Raw genomic sequence first — 20629 nt, 5'->3', positions numbered from 1 at the left:
GTGATAGACTCTTGTAGCTGCGGAGTGCTGAATGCAATTCCAGTTTTGTGACCTTTTACCTGACTGTTCTGGAGGAAACAAAATGTCATTATCTTTCAGGTTTCAGTTGTTTATGTGATGGCCAGGGGTCAAGAAAACCAAGGCCATAACAGTTCTTGCTTTGGAGCGCAATTAAATAACCCCTACTGTATGACTCAATACAGTTGTCTTAGAAGAGGACTGAGCCTCGGATAAGTCCACACAGTGCAAGTTTGGGGACGTGTGTAATACATCTTTTTCTGTAGCCAAAACAGAAAGTAGAACTAGGAAAAAATGTTAAGGTGTGTGCATGCAATGTCTTTTACATGGCGTACCTCAGAGTTTTCCAAAAGTAAGATGCTTCAGGAAACACACAAGTTCTTTTTCTTTTTTTGCGGTTTTTTTTTCAACCTTTTTGTCAGCTGATGTTGTTTTTAGTGTTTTTCCTGTGTTTTGGGGTCATCTTATGGACTGACTTTTTCCAGTCTCTTTTTTATCTATTTAATAATGATGGTTTCTGAAGCAAAAATGCTGGAAAAACTCTCAAAAAGATACCAGGCGTCTTTTAAGCCTTCCCATTAAGGCTGGTTTCACACGTCGGTTTATTCCCGTACCGGAGATATCCATGTGTCCGTGTGGGTAATACTTGCTGCACACGTGTGGCAACCGTGTGCCGCATCAGTACCACATGGACGGCCGCTGAGGAAGAAGCGCTACAGTAAGCGATGTCCCCTGCTTGTGGAGCTGAAGTCGGCTCTCATCATTCTCCCCTGCTCTTCTGACGATTGGCACAAGCAGAGGAGAATGATTAAAGTTATAAATAAAGTCCGAGCGATGACAGCAGGTGGGGGCTTTTGGGACTCTTACTCCCATCATTCGACACCTGCTGCCGCTAATAACAGTGACAGAAGGAGCGGATGATCGGGGTATCTCTCCGCCGCCGCCTGCGAGCTAATGAAATAAATTAATGAAAAACCCGACCTGGGTTCCCCCCTATTATCTTGAACCAACCAGGTAAAACTCACAGCTGGGGGATGCAACCCCCAGCTATCAGCTTCAGCAAGGTTGGTTATCAAGAATTGAGGGGTCCCCACACTGTTTTTTTAATTATTTAAATAAATAATTTAAAAAATGGCATGGGGTCCCCCAATTTTTGACAACCAGCCTTGCTAAAGCTGACAGCTGGGGGCTAGTATTCTCAGGCCGGTAAGGGGCGATGGATATTGCCTCCCCCCAGCCTAAAAACAGCAGCCTGCAGCTGCCCAGAAAAAGCGCATCTGTTGTTTATATATTCAGGCTTTTGAACTTTTTTAACCACTTGAGTTTTCCAAAAACTGACCATTCTTTGGGCATCTTCTGCTTTGGTGCAGCTCTATAATTTATATGGGAAGGCTAAAAAATGTCTTTGGACTCCTGGTCATCTTTCTGAGTGTTTTTTAGGTGTTTTTACTCAAAAAATACTAACTGTGAATTTATTACCTAATGGATGTGAAAAATATCAGAAAATCGTCCATAAAAACCCTTTTCCAGAAAACAACTAAGGGTATGTTTGCACTATGTCTATTTCTGGCATTTTTTGAGAGACTCTGCTCCTAAAAATGCCAGAAAAAGTGCTTACAAATACTCAAAATAATCTTCCTGTTTATTGCTATTGAAAAACAACTTGCATACAGTACCAGCATTGTAAAAACAATGCACCACACCTTATCCACATATTCCAGAGTAAAATCTGTAGTGGAAATTGATCGCTATGCGGATTTTAAGAATATGGGCAGACCTAGTTTTTGAAGCGTATATTTTGAGTGGATCTGCTCAAAAAATGCAACAAATATCCAATTTAAAAAAAGCCTGAAAGATTTTCTATTCATTTCAATGTTACTCTTCTATTTAGAGGAGTTTTTGAGTTTTCTTTTTTACCACTTCTGGTTTTTAAAAACACCTGGTGGAAAAAATGTGCATGTCACTTCTTTGACGTGGATTCTAAAAAACTTTTCTGAAACGCCTCAAAAACTCTTCAAAATTGGTCAAGCGATTTCCACTTAAAAACTTGTAGTTTTGAAATGCCTCAAAAAAATCTCCTGTCTATTGACTTAAAATTCCTCAAAAACTTTCTCTGCTGCGAAAAAAACATAAAAAAGACTGAATGTGAACCCCTCCTAAGGCTGGGGCTACAATGCATCACCTGTGACAAGGTCACATTTTGCTAAGCTTCGCTGTGTAGCTCCAGTGTTAGGCCAGTTTCACACGTCAGTGCCTCCGGTACGTGTAGTGACAGTCTTCCCACGTACCGGAAACACTGACAAACGTAGACCCATTAAAATGAATGGGTCTATGCACATGTCAGCGTACATTCCGCACATGTGCACACAGAGAACAGTGTACACTGTCCTCCGTGAGCACGGACGGCAGTGAGGAAGCAGCACTACTGTAAGCCTCTGTTCCCCTGCGTGTGGTGCTGAAGCCGGCTTTTATCCATTGTCCCCTGCTCTGGTGGCAGTAGCGTGAGCAGGGGACAATGAATGAAAGAAAAAAAAAACTACATGGGGTCCCCCCTATATTTTACAACCAACAAAGCAAAACTCACTGGTGTGGGCTGCTATTCTCAGGCTGGTAAGGGGCCATGGATATGGACCCCCCAGCCTAAAAAAAGCAGCCCGCAGCTGCCCAGAAAAGGCGCATCTATTAGATGCACCAATTCTGGAGCTTTGCCCGGTTCTTCCAACTGCCCTGTAGCGGTGGCATATGGGGCAATGAAGGGTTAATGTCACCTTCCTATTGTAAAATGAACTCTTCAGCGTGTGAAAATCATCTGGCATTTTCCCATGCTAAAAAGTTCATTTGGTTCAGGCCGCCAGGGAGCGCTGCTTCTGTGACCTCACCGTTATTCACCGAAGCTCTGCTCCCAGCATTTCATTCAGTCACCAGTAGTTTACAGCCAGGAGCAGTCGCATTAGCAGAGTTGTAAACTGTAAATTCCCATAGATATGGATTACTGCATGGGACTTGACTGTACGGCGGACAGGTATGGTATATTGTTGTTTTTTTATTTTATGATTTGTTACAGGAGATTGATGGCTTCGCTTAGAATGGCAGAAGAATAAAGATGGAAAAACTGTGTATATTGTTTTATTACATTAAAAGACTTTTTTTCTCACTGTGTGTGTGTTTTATTAACCCTTTAACTACTCTAGGATTAGTAATAGATAGGTGTCTTATTGTCACCTCTCCATTACTAAGCCGGCTTAATGTCACCTTGCAATAGCAATGTGACATTAACCCCTCATTACCCCATATGCCACGCTACAGGGCAGTGGGATGAAGAGGGCAAAGCTCCAGAATTGGCGCATCTAATAGATGCGACTTTTCTGGGCAGCTGCGGGCTGCTTTTTTTTAGGCTGGGGTGGCCATATCTTTGGCCCCTTACCAGCCTGAGAATAGCAGCCCGCACCTGTGAGTTTTGCCGGGTTGGTTGTAAAATATAGGGGGGACCCCACGTCAGTTTTTCTTTTATTCATTCTCTCTGAGCAGGGGAGAAGGCATGACAGCCGGCTTCAGCACCACACGAAGGGGGACAGCGCTTACTGTAGCGCTGCTTCCCGGCGGCAGTCTGTGTGGTACTGATGCGGCACATGGGTGGCACACAGCTGCCGAATGTGTGCCACATGGATGTGTCACACGGACACGGATATCTCTGGTACCGTGTTTACCGGTACCGGAAATATCGGGATGTGTGAAACCGGCCTTAGGGTGCAAGGACTGGCTGGTGACTGTCTGGACCAGAGCTTGATAGCTGCATAGAAATGCATGAAACTTCCACACTCGGGTATTTATAGCTGCCGGCCAGTCCAAGCACTGCATTCCGAACTTTGTTTGATTTAAACATCCGTCTGACTGCACCCTTAATGAGGATTCACATTCTGTAGATTTGTTGCAAAGATTTCTCAGCTGCTTCATTCATCTGAATGAAATTTCCAGATATACGTGTGCTTGCCTCCAAAACAATCCAATTGAAATAATGGAATTATTGGTACAAAATCAACTCCGTGTAAATCCAACCTAAGGCCACTTGCACATCTTCAGTATTTGGTCAGTATTTTACATCAGTATTTGTAAGCCAAAACCAGGAGTGGGTGATAAATACATAAGTGGGGACGTGTTTCTGTTATACTTTTCCTGATTGTTCCACTCCTCATTTTGGCTTACAAATACTGAGGTAAAATACTGATCATATACCGAACATGTGAACGTGACCTAAGGGTATGTGCACACAACATGTTTTTCAGGCAGATTCCGCCTAGAACCTGCTTAAATTAAACCCTTACAAAACACCAAAAGGAGTGAACATATTTACTGCAATGTAAAAACGACTTGCTGTGCATATGTTCCGCTTTTGGTCACTTCTTTTAACCGCTTCAGCCACTCTCTTAGGCCTCCTTCACGTGTTCGTGTTTTCAGAAAGCGTGGCATCCTTTTTTTTTATCATGGATGCCACACGTACCCATTATAGCCAATGTTGCTGTGGTCATATCTGTGTTTACACAGACCTTGTGTCCATGCAAACCACACAGAGACATGTCCAGTTTTTTAGCACTGGCAGAGATGACAAGTCTGTGTGTCTGATGACAATGTCTGTGTAAAAACACATACGTTTTGTCATTCATGTGCTGTACATGTTTAACATTGAAAAGTATAGGAGAAACTTTGTAACTGATTTTTCTTAAGCCACACTGGAAAAAAACGGATGCCATACTGATCCAACTTACTTATGACACCGATACTGTTTTTTTCTGGTACCGGTTTTATAAGGATGTGTGAAGGGGGCCTTATATATAAATTTTTTTTTTAAAAATGTCGGTGGCAAAGCCAACACTAACACAGCGAGAAAGACGCCAAAGAAAAAGCTTCAGAAAAAACACCATTAGCATATTCCTGAAGCGTGTTCTACTTAAAAAAATAATGCAGGAAGGCCAGCATCTGAATGACGCCGTGTGCTCCTACGTTACTTTCCCATAATGAGCTTTTGGTGAGTTATTGTGCTGCAGAATTTCTGCACTTATTTAGGCCAGTCTCACACGTCCAGATAATTCCGGTACCGGAAAAATCGGTTCCTGGAGTTATCCGTGTCCGTGTGTCCGTGTGCTCACATGGCACATCAGTGTGGCACACGTGCGGCAGCTGTGTGCCGCCCGTGTGCCGACTGGGTACCACACGGACCGTGCAGGAGACAGCGCTACAGTAAGCGCTGTCCCCTGCTTTGGGTGCTGAAGCCGCCATTAATTTCTTCTCTCCAGTAGCGTTTGCTGGAAAGAAGGAATGAAAAATAATTGTTTTTTTATTTTTTTTGCGGTTGAAATAAAGTTCCCGGTAACCAACCCCCTCCCACCCCCTGTGCGCCCTCCCGCTGGAAATAAAATACTCACCCGGCTCCCTTCATGCTTCCTCTCAGCATCGCAGCTTGTCCTGTATGAGCGGTCACGTGGTGCCGCTCATTACAGTGTTGAATATGTGGCTCCACATCCCAGCGGGCGGGCGCACGGGGTGGGAGGGGGTTGGTTACTGGGAACTTTATTTCAATCGCAAAAAAAAATAAAAAAACAATGATTTTTCATTCCTTCTCTCCAGCGAACGCTGCTGGAGAGAAGAAATGAATGGCGGCTTCAGCACCACAAGCTGGGGGGACAGCGCTTACTGTGGCGCTGTCTCTTGCACGGCACACGGACTGCACACGGACAGCATCCGTGTGCGGTACGTGTTTTACACGGACCCATTGACTTTAATGGGTCCGTGTGATCCGTGCGCTCCCACAAACACTGACATGTCTCCGTGTTTTTCAAACGGACACACGGTCCGTGAAAACACGCTGACATGTGCAGATACACATTGATTTTAATGTGTCTACGTGAGTCAGTGTCTCCGGTACGTGAGGAAACTGTCACCACACGTACCGGAGCCACTGACGTGTGAAACCGGCCTTATATGAGGTTACTTTCGTTTTTTCATTGTATTTTTGTGTGCGTTTCTTTACATGCATTTTTATTGCGGTTTTTTTATGTTACGCTTTTTGTCTCTTGTTTTTGTGTCGTCGTTTTTTATACTTCCTGGTATTTTGCTTTGACCAAACTTTATTGACATACTTAGGTATGGAACGCTCTAAAAACACATGTGAAATTTTTACCTGCACATTTTCTACATCTAATGTAACTCTATGGAGAAAATCCGCACATAAAACTCAGTGTACCAACAGGAGAAGCTGACATGCTGCGGACTGGAAACAAGCACCAAAGGTCAGTCTATGCTGAGTAAAATAATAGCACAGCAGGCAGGAGATCCTATAGATCCCATCCACTTGCTTGGAACTATAAGATGCTGCGTTTTTGACGCAGCAAAAACAAGCAGCATCAAAAACACAACAAAAACTCATTGTGGGAACCTAGCCCAAGGGTATGTGCACAGAACATTTTTTTCAGGCAGATTCCACATAGAACTTGCCTTAAAAAAGCCCAAAAGAATGAACATATACCCTGCAATGTAAAAACAGCTTGCTGTGCATATGTTCCGTCCTTTATCACTTCTTTTATCTGCTTCAGCCACTACCTTATATATAGAAATTTAAAAAAAAAAGATGTTGATGGCAAAGCCAACGCAAGAACGGCAGAAAAATTGCCAAAGATGACGCTTAAAAAAAACACTGTCAGCGTTTTCCTGAACCGTGTTCTGCTTCTAAAATCATGCAGGTACTGCAGCGTCTAAAATACAATGCAGGTTTTTTTCTGCAACAAAACCTGATCTCTTGGCAGGAAAGAAGCTACGGAAAAAAGATACATGTTTTCCTTGGTTTTTCTTGCGTTTTTGCTGTGTTTTATGTGTGTTTTTTGCTGTGGTTTTGGCATGCTAGACAGACTTGTCTCTTGTGCATGCAGATAAAGGAAAAAAAAAGTGTTGTTCTATAGAATCAGGTTTTGGCACACAAAAAAGCAGCAAAACCTGACACCTGCGTTTTTGGTGTTTTTTCAGGTTTTTTTTTTTATCATCCACTCATTTCAATGAGTGAAAAACGCTGAAAGAAGTGACATGCTCCAAAGGGCAAAAAAAAACATGCAAAGCACAAAATCCTGGTGACAAAGAAAACTATTTGTGTGCATAAAAAAGGCATCAAAGAAACGCTGCAAAAACACCTAGTGTGAACTTGGCCTTGCAATGCTAGTCGCTTGAAAGCTGAATAAAAATCAGTGCTAAATCCGTCAGTAACATACGAAGAATAAGTGAATTTGCACAATATATACAGTATATATTATATACATATATTTATATATTCATACATCTAAGTGAATGAGATTTACTGTATAACAGATCCTACAATTATTTCTTTGCTTGGGGTAAACATGTCAATTTATGGTTAAACCATGTATACAGCAAACATATGTGGACATGTTTATGTGGAAATAAGAGGATAGCCAGAAGGCGGCAGGATACACCAGGAGGGGGCAGTAAGTCACCCTGAGGGAAGAGAAGGATAACTCTCAGCATGTTCTGCTCTGCTTTCTTATCAGTCCAACCAGCCAGGTTGGGTGGTAATTAGGATTAAGGTGACCAAACATAGATGTCAGCGAGCAGTCATCAGTGTAGGAACCTTGTTACTCCTGACCTCGGCAGAGAATATATAAAAAAGCCCAATTGTCTGACAAAGAGCGGATATATATGATGCATGGCTAGCTATACTTGATTTTGAAGCAATGCTGTGAAATAAAGCCGTCCAGATTTGCTGCTTGCATTTCTGTTGCGGCAGTACAGTACTTCACATCGGTTAGTGACTTATAGCATAGCCCCATCTAATGGTTCATCTACATTGGATATTTAGTAAATGGAGCAGCAGCTGACAAACTTGCTGGACAGATGTCAAAGAAGAATATCCAAGGAAATTAGGTTGGACACAGTTTATATATGAGATACGTAGGCAGAGATTATCTGGTACTTACTTTGGGTGCAGAACAGCCCTGTCCAGCCGGGGGTACATTTACATTCCCCATCATACGCACTACACTCCGCATCATTGTGGCAGTTACACGTGTGGATACAGTCCGGACCCCAGAGGCCAGTGGGGCATTCTGGAAAAAAAATGTAACACCATATCCTTCCTTTAATACCATTTTACATTTCTAGAACGCCTGTGTAAATGTTTTCTCCTGCTGCGAGAATTTTGATAATTCACATCCCTAAAAATTAGTATAAGTCTAACGGCACTAATACCTAGAATTTTCTGTAGATTTTCTCTAGCTTACTGCCAGCACTGCGACTAACAGAAAGATTATTATTTAAGTCAATTAGAGTAGATAGGAGATCAGGTCAGCGTCTGCAGCGAGTGCTGTATCTTATATAACATGTAATTGAATTGTATCGCTAGGCGGGATATGCTGGCGCCACAGCAAGGAATTACATTACCATATAGTATCTCTTCTCATCGAAAAGAACTCAATATAAGGCCGGCAGAGTTTCTGCTACTACACACGGTCTTATGTTCCAATAAAACACTCATTTCATACTGATACAAGGTGACCAGGACGAGGTCCACACTGCATCTCTACCCATAGCCTACAGCAGAGGTCGGGAGCTTTCCTCCAGGTATACTGTAAGCCCGTATTCACAACCAGACCGAGGGCAAAAGTGTGTTCTTTCAGCCTCCGTCTAGCCGGTTTGAGCCTCCATACTATTTACCGGCAGATAGCACATTCCTATACAGAGGGCCAATGCAAAGGAAGGTACGGTATATATGTGATATCGGTTTCCTTAGGGCAGGTGCAGACGACCGTTTTCTCCACATCCAAGAAAATCAGTCCAATTATGCTAATTACACTTGATCACATTTTCTCAGAAGTGGACGGAAAAAAAAAAGTTTCTCCACTTCCTCTATAATGTCAGTCCATGAAAATCGGACCACACTTGGATGTCAACCGAGTGCGGTTCGATTTTTTTCCATTGAACCATAGAATTGAATGGGCGAGTGCCATCCGACTCATGGAGGCAAATTGTGCACGCTCCAGAAAAAAAATCAGACACATGCACAGCCCCATAGTATAAGATGGGGATGAGAGTTATCTGTCAAAAGCATGGGAAACACTCATCTGAGTGATATAATCGCGTGCATGAACCCTAATGGATCATACCTCCCTAGTACAGTGCCTTGCAAAAGTATTCGGCCCCCTTGAACTTTTCTACCTTTTCCCACATATCATGCTTCAAACATAAAGATAGCAAATGTAAATTTTTGGTGAAGAATCAACAAGTAGAGCACAATTGTGAAGTTGAACAAAATTTATTGGTTATGTAAAATTTTTGTGGAAATTCAAAAACTGAAAAGTGGGGCGTGCAATATTATTTGGCTCCTTTAACTTAATACTTTGTTGCGCCACCTTTTGCTGCGATTACAGCTGCAAGTCGCTTGGGGTATGTCTGTATCAGTTTTGTACATCGAGAGACTGAAATTCTTGCCCATTCTTCCTTGGCAAACAGCTCGAGCTCAGTGAGGTTTGATGGAGATCGTTTGTGAACAGCAGTTTTCAGCTCTTTCCACAGATTCTCGATTGGATTGAGGTCTGGACTTTGACTTGGCCATTCTAACACCTGGATACGTTTATTTGTGAACCATTCCATTGCATATTTTGCTTTATGTTTGGGATCATTGTCTTGTTGGAAGACAAATCTCCATCCCAGTCTCAGGTCTTTTGCAGACTCCAACAGGTTTTCTTCAAGAATGGTCCTGTATTTGGCTCCATCCATCTTCCCATCAATTTTAACCATCTTCCCTGTCCCTGGTGAAGAAAAGCAGGCCCAAACCATGAAGCTGCCACCACCATGTTTGACAGTGGGGATGGTGTGTTCAGGGTGATGAGCTGTGTTGCCTTTACGCCAAACATATCATTTGGCATTGTTGCCAAAATGTTCGATTTTGGTTTCATCTGACCAGAGCACCTTCTTCCACATGTTTGGTGTGTCTCCCAGGTGGCTTGTTGCAAACTTTAAACAACACTTTTATGGATATCTTTGAGAAATGGCTTTCTTCTTCCCACTCTTCCATAAAGGCCAGATTTGTGCAGTGTACGACTGATTGTTGTCCTATGGACAGACTGTCCCACCTCAGCTGTAGATCTCTGCAGTTCATCCAGAGTGATCATGGGCCTCTTGGCTGCATCTCTGATCAGTCTTCTCCTTGTTTGAGATGAAAGTTTAGAGGGACGGCCGGGTCTTGGTAGATTTGCAGTGGTATGATACTCCTTCCATTTCAATATGATCGCTTGCACAGTGATCCTTGGATGTTTAAAGTTTTGGAAACCATTCTGTATTCAAATCCGGCTTTAAACTTCTCCACAACCGTATCACAGACCTGCCTGTTGTGTTTCTTGGTCTTCATGATGCCCTCTGTGCTTCAAACAGAACCCTGAGACTATCACAGAGCAGGTACATTTATACGGAGACTTGATTACACACAAGTGGATTATATTTATCATCATTAGGCATTTAGGACAACATTGGATCATTCAGAGATCCACAATGAACTTCTGGAGTGAGTTTGCTGCACTGAAAGTAAAGGGGCCGAATGATATTGCACGACCCCACTTTTCAGTTTTTGAATTTCCACAAAAATTTAAAATCACCAATAAATTTCATTCAACTTCACAATTGTGTTCCACTTGTTGTTGATTCTTCACCAAAAATTTACATTTGGTATCTTTATGTTTGAAGCATGATATGAAAAGGTTGAAAAGTTCCAGGGGGCCGAATACTTTCACAAGGCACTGTATATGCACCCAACAATGGCCAAAGACCATAGCATGCCCTTAGCCTGTAACTTACTAGTTACTAGTGTAACTTACCATCAGAGCAGTCACTGCCTATCCAGCCAGGGTAGCACTGACACGAGCCATCAATGGGGTTGCAGGTTGCATTGTTGCTGCATATACAGAATTCTGCACAACTCCGACCATATCTTCCACTAGGGCAAACTTTAATAAAAGAAGAGCACAATTAATGCACATTAACGCTGCAAATCCAATCTCCTAGGTACAGTATATAATGCACCAATATAGTGACTGGGAACAGACTACTTTTGTCTGACAACCGATTGCTGGTAGTTGTAGTTGCACTGCAGCTTGTCCTCCATGCCCATTTTCTATAACAAACATGTACAAAATAGTAGAAGAAGTCTCATCCGTGGAACATCATTCCTCTGCTTAGGACCCCCTTTTCTATAAGTCATTCTCATTATTCAGACACCTCTGTGCACCTTTAAATCTCATCTCTCATAAAACAGGCATGGCAGATATGGGACTTTGTAAAAGGTTAAAGCAGTTGGCATTATGTGCCCCCAAGCTACAGGCTGCTTTGCCTACGTGTTACAGGCCCTCAGACAGTTAGCGAGCTTACAAATGCTGATTGGGAAAGGCTATTGTGATCAGCACACATGCTACGTATACACCGTAATTTACAGGAGCTATGAGCTCTTTGAAACGAAGCTAAATTTTTTATTATCATTTCATTATTGATCAGCCTTTGTAAAGTTATGATTCTTTGTAATATACAGGGGGAAAAAAAGGATTTAGTCAGTGACCAATTATGCAAATTCTCCCACTTAAAAAGATGAGAGAGGCCTGTAATTGACATCATAGGTAGACCACAATTATGAGAGTCAAAATGAGAAAACAAATCCAGAAAATCACCTTGTCTGATTTGGCAAGATTTTTTTTGTAAAATATGGTGGAAAATAAGTATTTGGTCACCTAAAAACATGCAAGATTTCTGGCTCTCACAGACCTGTAAGGGAGCTGTCACACAGACAGCTCTCTCCAGCGACCAACGATCAGGGGAATGACTTCGGCATCGTTGAAACTGTCTTCAACAATGCCGAAGTCCCCCTGCAGCACCCGGGTAACCAGGGTAAACATCGGGTTACTAAGCGCAGGGCCGCGCTTAGTAACCCGATGTTTACCCTGGTTACCAAAAAAAACAAACACTACATACTCGCCTTTCGGTGTCCGTCAGGTCCCTTGCCGTCTGCTTCCTGCTCTGACTGAGCCGCCGTACAGTGAGAGCAGAGCTCAGCGGTGACGTCACTGCTGTGCTGTGCTCTCACTGTACGGCCGGCAGTCAGTCAGAGCGGGAAGCAGACGGCAAGGGACCTGACGGACATCAGATGGTGAGTATGTACTGTTTGTTTTTTTTTACATTTACGCTGGTAACCAGGGTAAACATCGGGTTACTAAGCGCGGCCCTGCGCTTAGTAACCCGATGTTTACCCTGGTTACCAGTGAAGACATCGCTGGATCGGTGTCACACACACCGATTCAGCGATGTCAGCGGGGCCTCAACGACCAAAAAAAGGTCCAGGCCATTCCGACACGACCAGCGATCTCGCAGCAGGGGCCTGATCGCTGGTACGTGTCACACATAGCGAGAGCGCTACTGAGGTCGCTGTTGCGTCACAAAACTAGTGACTCAGCAGCGATCTCGCTAGCGATCTCGCTATGTGAGACGGGGCCTTAACTTCTTCATTAAGAGTCTCCTCTTTCCTCCACTCATTACCTGTAGTAATGGCACCTGTTTGAACTTGTTATCAGTATAAAAGACACCTGTCCACAACCTCAAACAGTCACACTCCAAACTCCACTATGGTGAAGACCAAAGAGCTGTCGAAGGACACCAGAAACAAAATTGTGGCCCTGCACCTGGCTGGGAAGACTGAATCTGCAATAGGCAAGCAGCTTGGTGTGATGAAATCAACTGTAGGAGCAATAATAAGAAAATGGAAGACATACAAGACCACTGATAATCTCCCTTGATCTGGGGCTCCACGCAAGATCTCCCCCCATGGGGTCAAAATGATCACAAGATCAGTGAGCAAAAATCCCAGAACCACACCGCGGGACCTAGAGAATGACCTGCATAGAGCTGGGACCACCGTAACAAAGGCTACCATCAGTTACACACTACACCGCCAGGGACTCAGATCCTGCAGTGCCAGACGTGTCCCCCTGCTTAAGCCAGTACATGTCCGGGCCCATCTGAAGGTTGCTAGAGAGTATTTGGATTATCCAGAAGAGTATTGGGAGAATGTCATATGGTCCGATGAAACCAAAGTAGAACTGTGAAACATGGGGGTGGCAACATCATGCTATGGGGCTGTTTCTCTGCAAAGGGACCAGGACGACTGATCCGTGTACATGAAAGAATGAATGGGACTATGTATCATGAGATTTTGAATGCAAACCTCCTTCCATCAGCAAGAGCATTGAAGATGAAATGTGAATGGGTCTTTCAGCATGATAATGATCCCAAGCACACCACCAGGACAATGAAGGAGTGGCTTCGTAAAAAGCATATGAAGGTCCTGGAGTGGCCTAGCCAGTCTCCAGATCTCAACACCATAGAAATCCTTTGGAGGGAGTTGAAAGTCTGTGTTGCCCAGTGACAGGCCCAAAACATCACTGCTCTAGAGGAGATCTGCATGAAGGAATGGGCCAACATACCACCAACAGTGTGTGACAACCTTGTGAAGACTTACAGAAAACGTTTGACCTCTGTCATTGCCAACAAAGGATATATAACAAAATACTGAGATGAACTTTTGTTAATGACCAAATACTTATTTTCCACCATAATTTGCCAAATAAATCTTGCCAAATCAGACAAGGTGATTTTCTGGATTTGTTTTCTCATTTTGACTCTCATAGTTGTAGTCTACCTATGATGTCAATTACAGGCCTCTCTCATCTTTTTAAGTGGAAGAACTTGCACAATTGGTGGCTGACTAAATACTTTTTTTCCCCACTGTACATAATGACCTTATTTTGCTTCGTCCCATCTTTAACACCATGCTGTAAGTGCTGGCTTGTCTGTATAGTCCATTGTGTCATAAGGCCCCCACACACTTTAGACTAAAGGCCCCGTCTCACTAAGCGATTTACCAACGATCACGACCAGCGATACGACCTGGCCGTGATCGTTGGTAAGTCGCTGTGTGGTCGCTGGGGAGCTGTCACACAGACAGCTCTCCCCAGCGACCAACGATCAGGGGAACGACTTCGGCATCGTTGAAACTGTCTTCAACGATGCCGAAGTCCCCCTGCAGCACCCGGGTAACCAGGGTAAACATCGGGTTACTAAGCGCAGGGCCGCGCTTAGTAACCCGATGTTTACCCTGGTTACCAAAAAAAACAAACAGTACATACTCGCCTTTCGGTGTCCAGGTCCCTTGCCGTCTGCTTCCTGCTCTGACTGAGATCCGGCCGTACACTGAGAGCAGAGCGCAGCGGTGACGTCACTGCTGTGCTCTCACTTCTCACTGTACGGCCGGGAGTCAGTGAGAGCAGGAAGCAGACGGCAAGGGACACCGAAAGGCGAGTATGTACTGTTTGTTTTTTTTGGTAACCAGGGTAAACATCGGGTTACTAAGCGCGGCCCTGCGCTTAGTAACCCGATGTTTACCCTGGTTACCAGTGAAGACATCGCTGGATCGGTGTCACACACACCGATTCAGCGATGTCAGCGGGGCCTCAACGACCAAAAAAAGGTCCAGGCCATTCTGACACGACCAGCGATCTCGCAGCAGGGGCCTGATCGCTGGTACGTGTCACACATAGCGAGATCGCTACTGAGGTCGCTGTTGCGTCACAAAACTAGTGACTCAGCAGCGATCTCGCTAGCGATCTCGCTATGTGAGACGGGGCCTTAAGATCAGACAAACTGGTCAATATTGCCAGCTCATTATGTTTGTGGGCCCTCGGCAGATGATTGTTGGGGAAGATAAGGATCTGGGATATCTGATTTCAAAATGTGCTCTCTAATGGGTAAGTCATCATCATCACAGAAAACACTGGAGCGCTTGGCCGAGCGAGCGCTCCTGTGTTAAGAAACGATGGGTGAGATCGCAGCTGGCGAACGATCAGATGAAGCAGTATTCAGCCGATAACTATCTAAGGCTAAGCACTAGTGATGAGCGAGCATACTTGTTGCTCGGGTTTTCTCGAGCACGCTCGGGTGACCTCCGAGTACTTGTTAGTGCTCGGAGATTTAGTTTTCATCTCCTCAGCTGAATGATTTATAGCTACTAGCCAGGCTGAGTACATGTTGGGGTTGCCTGGTTGCTAGGGAATCCCCACATGTAATCAAGCTGGCTAGTAGCTGTAAATCATTCAGCTGCCGCAATGAAAACGAAATCTCCGAACACTAACAAATGCTTGGAGACCACCCAAGTGCGCTCGGGAAAACCCGAGCAACGAGTATACTCGCTCATCACTACTAAGCACACATTAGCGTTTCTGTGCGCAGCGTGTCATCTGCATGTGCAAACGCATGCCAAAACGCATGCAAGCGCTTATGCTGCGTTTTTACTCAGCATCATCTTACGCATGATGCAAAAAAAAAACCGCTGCGTGTGCATGCGTTTAAATGAGTTTGGCATGCGTTTGTGTTGTTTATGCGCATGATGGAGGTGGTGAAATCATTTCCAGGACATGCGCAGTGTGATGTACGCATCGAATGCATTCGTACGCATGTCCTAGCGTACCAATGCGTTCCCATAGACAGTAATGCGTTCTTTCAACGCACTCATCCCCATGCGCAAGCCTGCGCATATTTGACACTTCAAAAAATGCAACATGTTGCGTTTGCCGCACACCGCATGGGTAGGCATCTGCATGCGAACTGATGCAAACACATGTCCCTACATACACAAGGTTAAATTTATGCACGCAAGACGCATATGGATCAGTACGCAGGTATACCCTGCGCACAGATACGCTAATGTGAACCCGGCCTAAACATGTATGGAGGGCTTAGCAGCTGATCTGAACTGAAGGTCTAGGTAACATCTGCATTACCTCCCTGCTCAGCAGAGAAAGCCTTAGGCTAGGTGCACACACGCATTTTATTGCTCTGATGGCAATCCAATCGCACCGGACCATTAGTCAGCATGGTGGCTCAGTGGTAAACACTGCAGCCTTGCAGCACTGGGGTCCTGGGTTCAAATCCCACCATGGACATCTGCAAGGAGTTTGTACATTCTCCCCGTGTTTGTGTGGGTTTCCTCCGGATTCTCCACTTTCCTCCCACATTCCAAAGACATACTGATAGGGGATCTAAATTGTGAGCCCTAATGGGGACAGTGCCGATAATATATGTAAAGTGCTGTGGAATGAACGGTTCCATATAAGTGAGTAAAATAAATGAATAAAATGTTAGTCTACAGTCTGTTCAAGGAAAAAAATCAATGCATATCCAAGTTTGATCGAATATTCGGATCGCACTCGGTCGTGCAAGGAAATCATCAGACTGCATTCAGACGACATGTGAGTGCAGTTAGATTTCCACACACTGGGATGGAGAAATTTGGTTCTATGGATTCTTGCTAGACCTGCAGTTTAATTCAACAGCGAAGACAAAATTAACAAGACAAGCCAGCACTTTCAGCATGGTGCTGATGAGAGAAGGAAACACAATAAGGTAATGGAGTAGGTTCATAACTTTACAAATGCTGATTAATTATTAAATTAAAAGTAACATTTATTTACTCTTTAAAGTGGACCTACCATCAGACTTCACAGTACAAACTACATACATTATTATATCGATTTGTTAGATCTGACTTTAAAAATCCATGTCAAAACAGTATAATCCTTTTTGAAAGACAAAAGAGAAAATGTCACGAGAAACTTGCCTACTGATTAAATCAGGTTTTTGTGTTAATTTTTTTCAAACATAGCACAATCTGTATTCAAAATGAAAAACAACTTGCAAATTTCACATAGGCCTCTGGCCTTTCTTTACACTCTAACTTCCTGTTTCAGGAAACAACACATGCACATAGTCACATTGAACTCTAACACTTTTTTTGTATTGAAGAATCTAAGGAGTATAGTATGTGTTAAGTTCCATGCAAAGAGAAGGAGAGCAGGGTCAGCTGTGACATTGCTTATAGTGACTGGTGGATCCTTTTTATCAGCTGTGTATAGAGGTATTACCAGTCATTGTAATCCTACATTTACTGATTAGAAAACTTCTGCAAACTCTTCCTGAAAGGACAGAAAGTAGGAGGTTAAAAAAGCCCCAGTGGCCAGTGTGAAAACTGCAAGGTTACACATTTTATCTTTTAATAAAGACCATGATATGAAAAGATAACAACCTTTGCCAATTTTTATTTTAATAATACATGTAACACTAAAACCTGATTTACACAATATTTTGGGTGGAGACTGAATATATTTGGACTCATTAACTATTTCTGTCTTTAGCTAGATTATATCATCTTAATGTCAGGATTTCAAAGCTATTCTGTCCTTAATTTCCTAAACATTCGCATCAGTGTCATCAGGTCTAAGATATCTATTTAATAATGTATATTATTGTTTGTATTGTGAAATCTGGAAACTGACCCAATTTAGGGTATATTGACATCTTGCGTATTTGCTGCAGATTCTGTCGTGGAAAGTTCTGCATCTATCTCAAATAGCTAAAACAACCCTATTGAAATGAATGGAACCACTTTTCAGATGCAGAAATTTCGGCAACAAAATCAGCAGTGAGGAAATTCACCCTTAAGGAGTTGTATACCAGTTGCACTTAGGGCTCACTGGTTTAGCGCTAGTGATCCTTGTATTCATACTTAGTGATGCATGAAGGTTTACACTGGTGATTGTCTTTTGTCATTTACAGTGCGGAAACCAATTCTGCATATGCACAAATGAGGATGCAACACTCGATGGAAGAAGTGCATGAACATTCCATAATGCGTCTTTAACTTAGGAGAAAAAATCTAGACAATGACACTATTGTCCTATTTAGATTTTGCTTCAAAGAAAATGACTGTAACCATTCCTGGACATGGTCTAAACATCAGCCTCATCCCATTTTAGTATGCATATATTTTCACTATGATTATTTTTTTTAATCAAAATCAAGAATGTTTATCAGCTGCCTACTGCACCCCAAAAATATCTGGAAACCTGACCCAGTCTATAAAGACATAACCGATAATTTAACGGGGTTGTCCCACAAACAAAGTACGGTACATTTTTCCTCCCACAGCTCCTGGGCAGGGGATGAAGCAAAAGAGAATATACAGACAGGACAGCATGGGATTGCAGTTGATTCTTTCTGTGAGGCAAAACATTTCCCTGCCTGTTTTATCACAGGAATGAGTATTTCTGCTGCATCTCCATCTGCATCTCCAGCCCTCTGAGCCCATCATAAATCAAGCTAGTGACATATGAGCTCAGTGGATCCAGAGCTCCTACTTCATTGATGTGATTTTTGATAAGCTTAGGGGACTGGAGACACAGCAGAAACACTTGCTCCTGTGATATGACATGCAGGGAAATGTTTTACCTTACATACAGCTGTAGCTGTATGCCGTTGCTATGTCATCTGTATAATATCCTTATACTTCCTTCCATGAATTGTGGTATGTGCCAACCATGTTCCTGCATGGTCAAACACAACCATTACACAATACTTAACAGGGAAAATTAAAAGATTATCTCGGAACAGGAACATTTTTTTTGTACCACATACAATTGGGAAACGTATTATTAGTCCAAGATCTACAGATAAAAATGTACTTTGCTTGTGGGACAACCCCTTGACCTTGTGTCATATACTCTGGGCACATCAGCAGGTTCCCCCTCTAGCTATACAGAAAGGTTTACTGTAAACTCAGCCGATATTATTACACACGTCATATAAGCAATAAGGGCAAATAGGTTATTTATGAAAAAAGATGGACCCATGGGTGAGATGTCTAGAAGAACAATGGTGTTGCCTGCAATAACCATTCAGAGTTGTCCTCTAAGGAATAACTTCCTGTTCTATAAAGTAAGAAATGGCGATCCAAATGTCTATTGTTTCAAGAATAGAAACAGGACTTCAAAATGTGTGCTTGTATGTTATCGGAGAAGCGCAGCTCCAGTCTCTACCTTTTATGTGTAAGATTGACAGCTCTTGGGTTCAGGCCTTTCTCACCTTCTGTTTCACTGAATTCCTTGTTTTATCTTATGTTCCAATCATTCACTGGCAGATCTGCTGCTTGACACAGAATCTCTGTGATCTGCCATTCATGTATGAAGCTTTCTGCACGCCAGGTTCGTTCTTTCGCATTAGAGTGAAATGAAAACATGTCTATAAAACGAGTCGCCCCGCTTTGTCTTTTTAGGTAAGGAAAATACAGCAAACTAACCACAGTGTCTTCAGGAGACACAATGGAATATACTGGAAATGTGGATAAATACAATGAAATATTTTGCCAGGTAAATAATCATTGTTATTTTTGCACAACGGCAAGGTACATGGAGAGACACTGGTAAAATGGAGCTTGTTGCGTGAGGGGTTGTGCGCCCCCTGATTATCTCGCTCTCTGCAGCTTTTCAGTGACAGAGAATACAGCTTGTTGATGATTTGGGGGGGGGTGTCCTACAGCTCCGGAATAATGTTTTTCTGCATTATTCCACACAGCGAGGGGGGTTGTCACAGGTTTATTATCAGAAAACTGAATCCTACGAGAAAACATCAGAAAAATGCCATTGTGATAAAACCTTATCTTTCCGCAGACCGTCCAATGACACAGACAGCGTAATCCGCAAGCTGTGTGACAGGGACATTAGCAACCTCCTCCTCCCCCGGCACAGGTCCCTCAATCCTAGTCACCTGGCCCCTTCCTGCTTGAACAATCAGATAAGAAACCCGCCACCCCCATGAAAGATTTTCTTTTTTTCGAGTTTGATTTTGTCTTGGAAGGAAAGAGATCTTGGTAATGAGGCAGCGCCTGGTAGCAGTGATAAAGCTCCACTTCTGTATCGTCTGCATCACTCGGAGCGTCCTATCTGAATTCCAATATGATTGGAGCAGACAGAACCTCACAGGACAAACTTGGAGGGCGGACGCGGATACCGCACATTACGCTACTCCTTTCCATCCCTGATATAAGGCCAATTCTACTACTCTGGAGAAGGAAGGCGACCAGCTCAGATCATTTAGCAATGTCAGGCACAGACATATAACATATCTCCTGGGGCAAATTCTGGACTTAGACTTATAATAAGTAGGGTCCAACAATAAAAATGACCACCTCACCTATTTGCATACACACTCATCTCTAGCAGACATGCCTGGGAAAGGTGGTCTATTAGCAGATTTCTCCCTATTAAACTCATAACAATGTCAGAACCTGTCATCTGACATAAATGCGCAAGTTTTGTTTTACATGGTATAAATGTCGCTTGTATCCTGAATCTGACGTTGTTTGTCTTTTCTTCCTACACCTCTTGGTTACAGATATATGATCCCTTCTGACCCTGTGTGTAAATCCAGTTGTTTTAGCCAAGTGGGTGTGGTCCTCAAAACGATGCTCCTAGAAAAGAGTTGAAGACCACACCCAAGTAGATAAATATACCAAAAGTTTATTTTCTTACCATCTTTCCTTCATATAAATGTGTCCTTTATTCAAATTTATGCACAGACACCGAGCGGTAGGCAAATGTGATGTGCGCCTCCTGTCACTAAACCCTACCCAAAACACCCCAATTCTTCCATTTTTCACTGAAGCTTTTTTAGACTCATACTTCCTGTCCTT

General features: G+C 43.2%; 1 protein-coding gene across 15 annotated transcripts in view; it reads right to left on the bottom strand.

The window, feature by feature from the left end:
* Window positions 1-20629, bottom strand: part of MEGF11 (multiple EGF like domains 11) — a 598735-nt gene that overhangs the window by 75828 nt on the left and 502278 nt on the right. For all 15 annotated transcript variants that reach the window (XM_077263274.1, XM_077263279.1, XM_077263284.1 and 12 more), the window contains exons 16-17: window positions 10887-11015; window positions 7995-8123 (exon numbers count right to left, since the gene is read on the bottom strand). In XM_077263274.1, the coding sequence (XP_077119389.1) occupies window positions 7995-8123; window positions 10887-11015 (258 nt within the window). The remainder of the gene's footprint in view (window positions 1-7994; window positions 8124-10886; window positions 11016-20629) is intronic.

This window comes from Ranitomeya variabilis, chromosome 5 (genome assembly GCF_051348905.1).
Source record: "Ranitomeya variabilis isolate aRanVar5 chromosome 5, aRanVar5.hap1, whole genome shotgun sequence".
In the NCBI taxonomy this organism is placed as follows: Eukaryota; Metazoa; Chordata; class Amphibia; order Anura; family Dendrobatidae; genus Ranitomeya; species Ranitomeya variabilis.
This window is presented reverse-complemented; position numbering and strand designations above follow the sequence as displayed.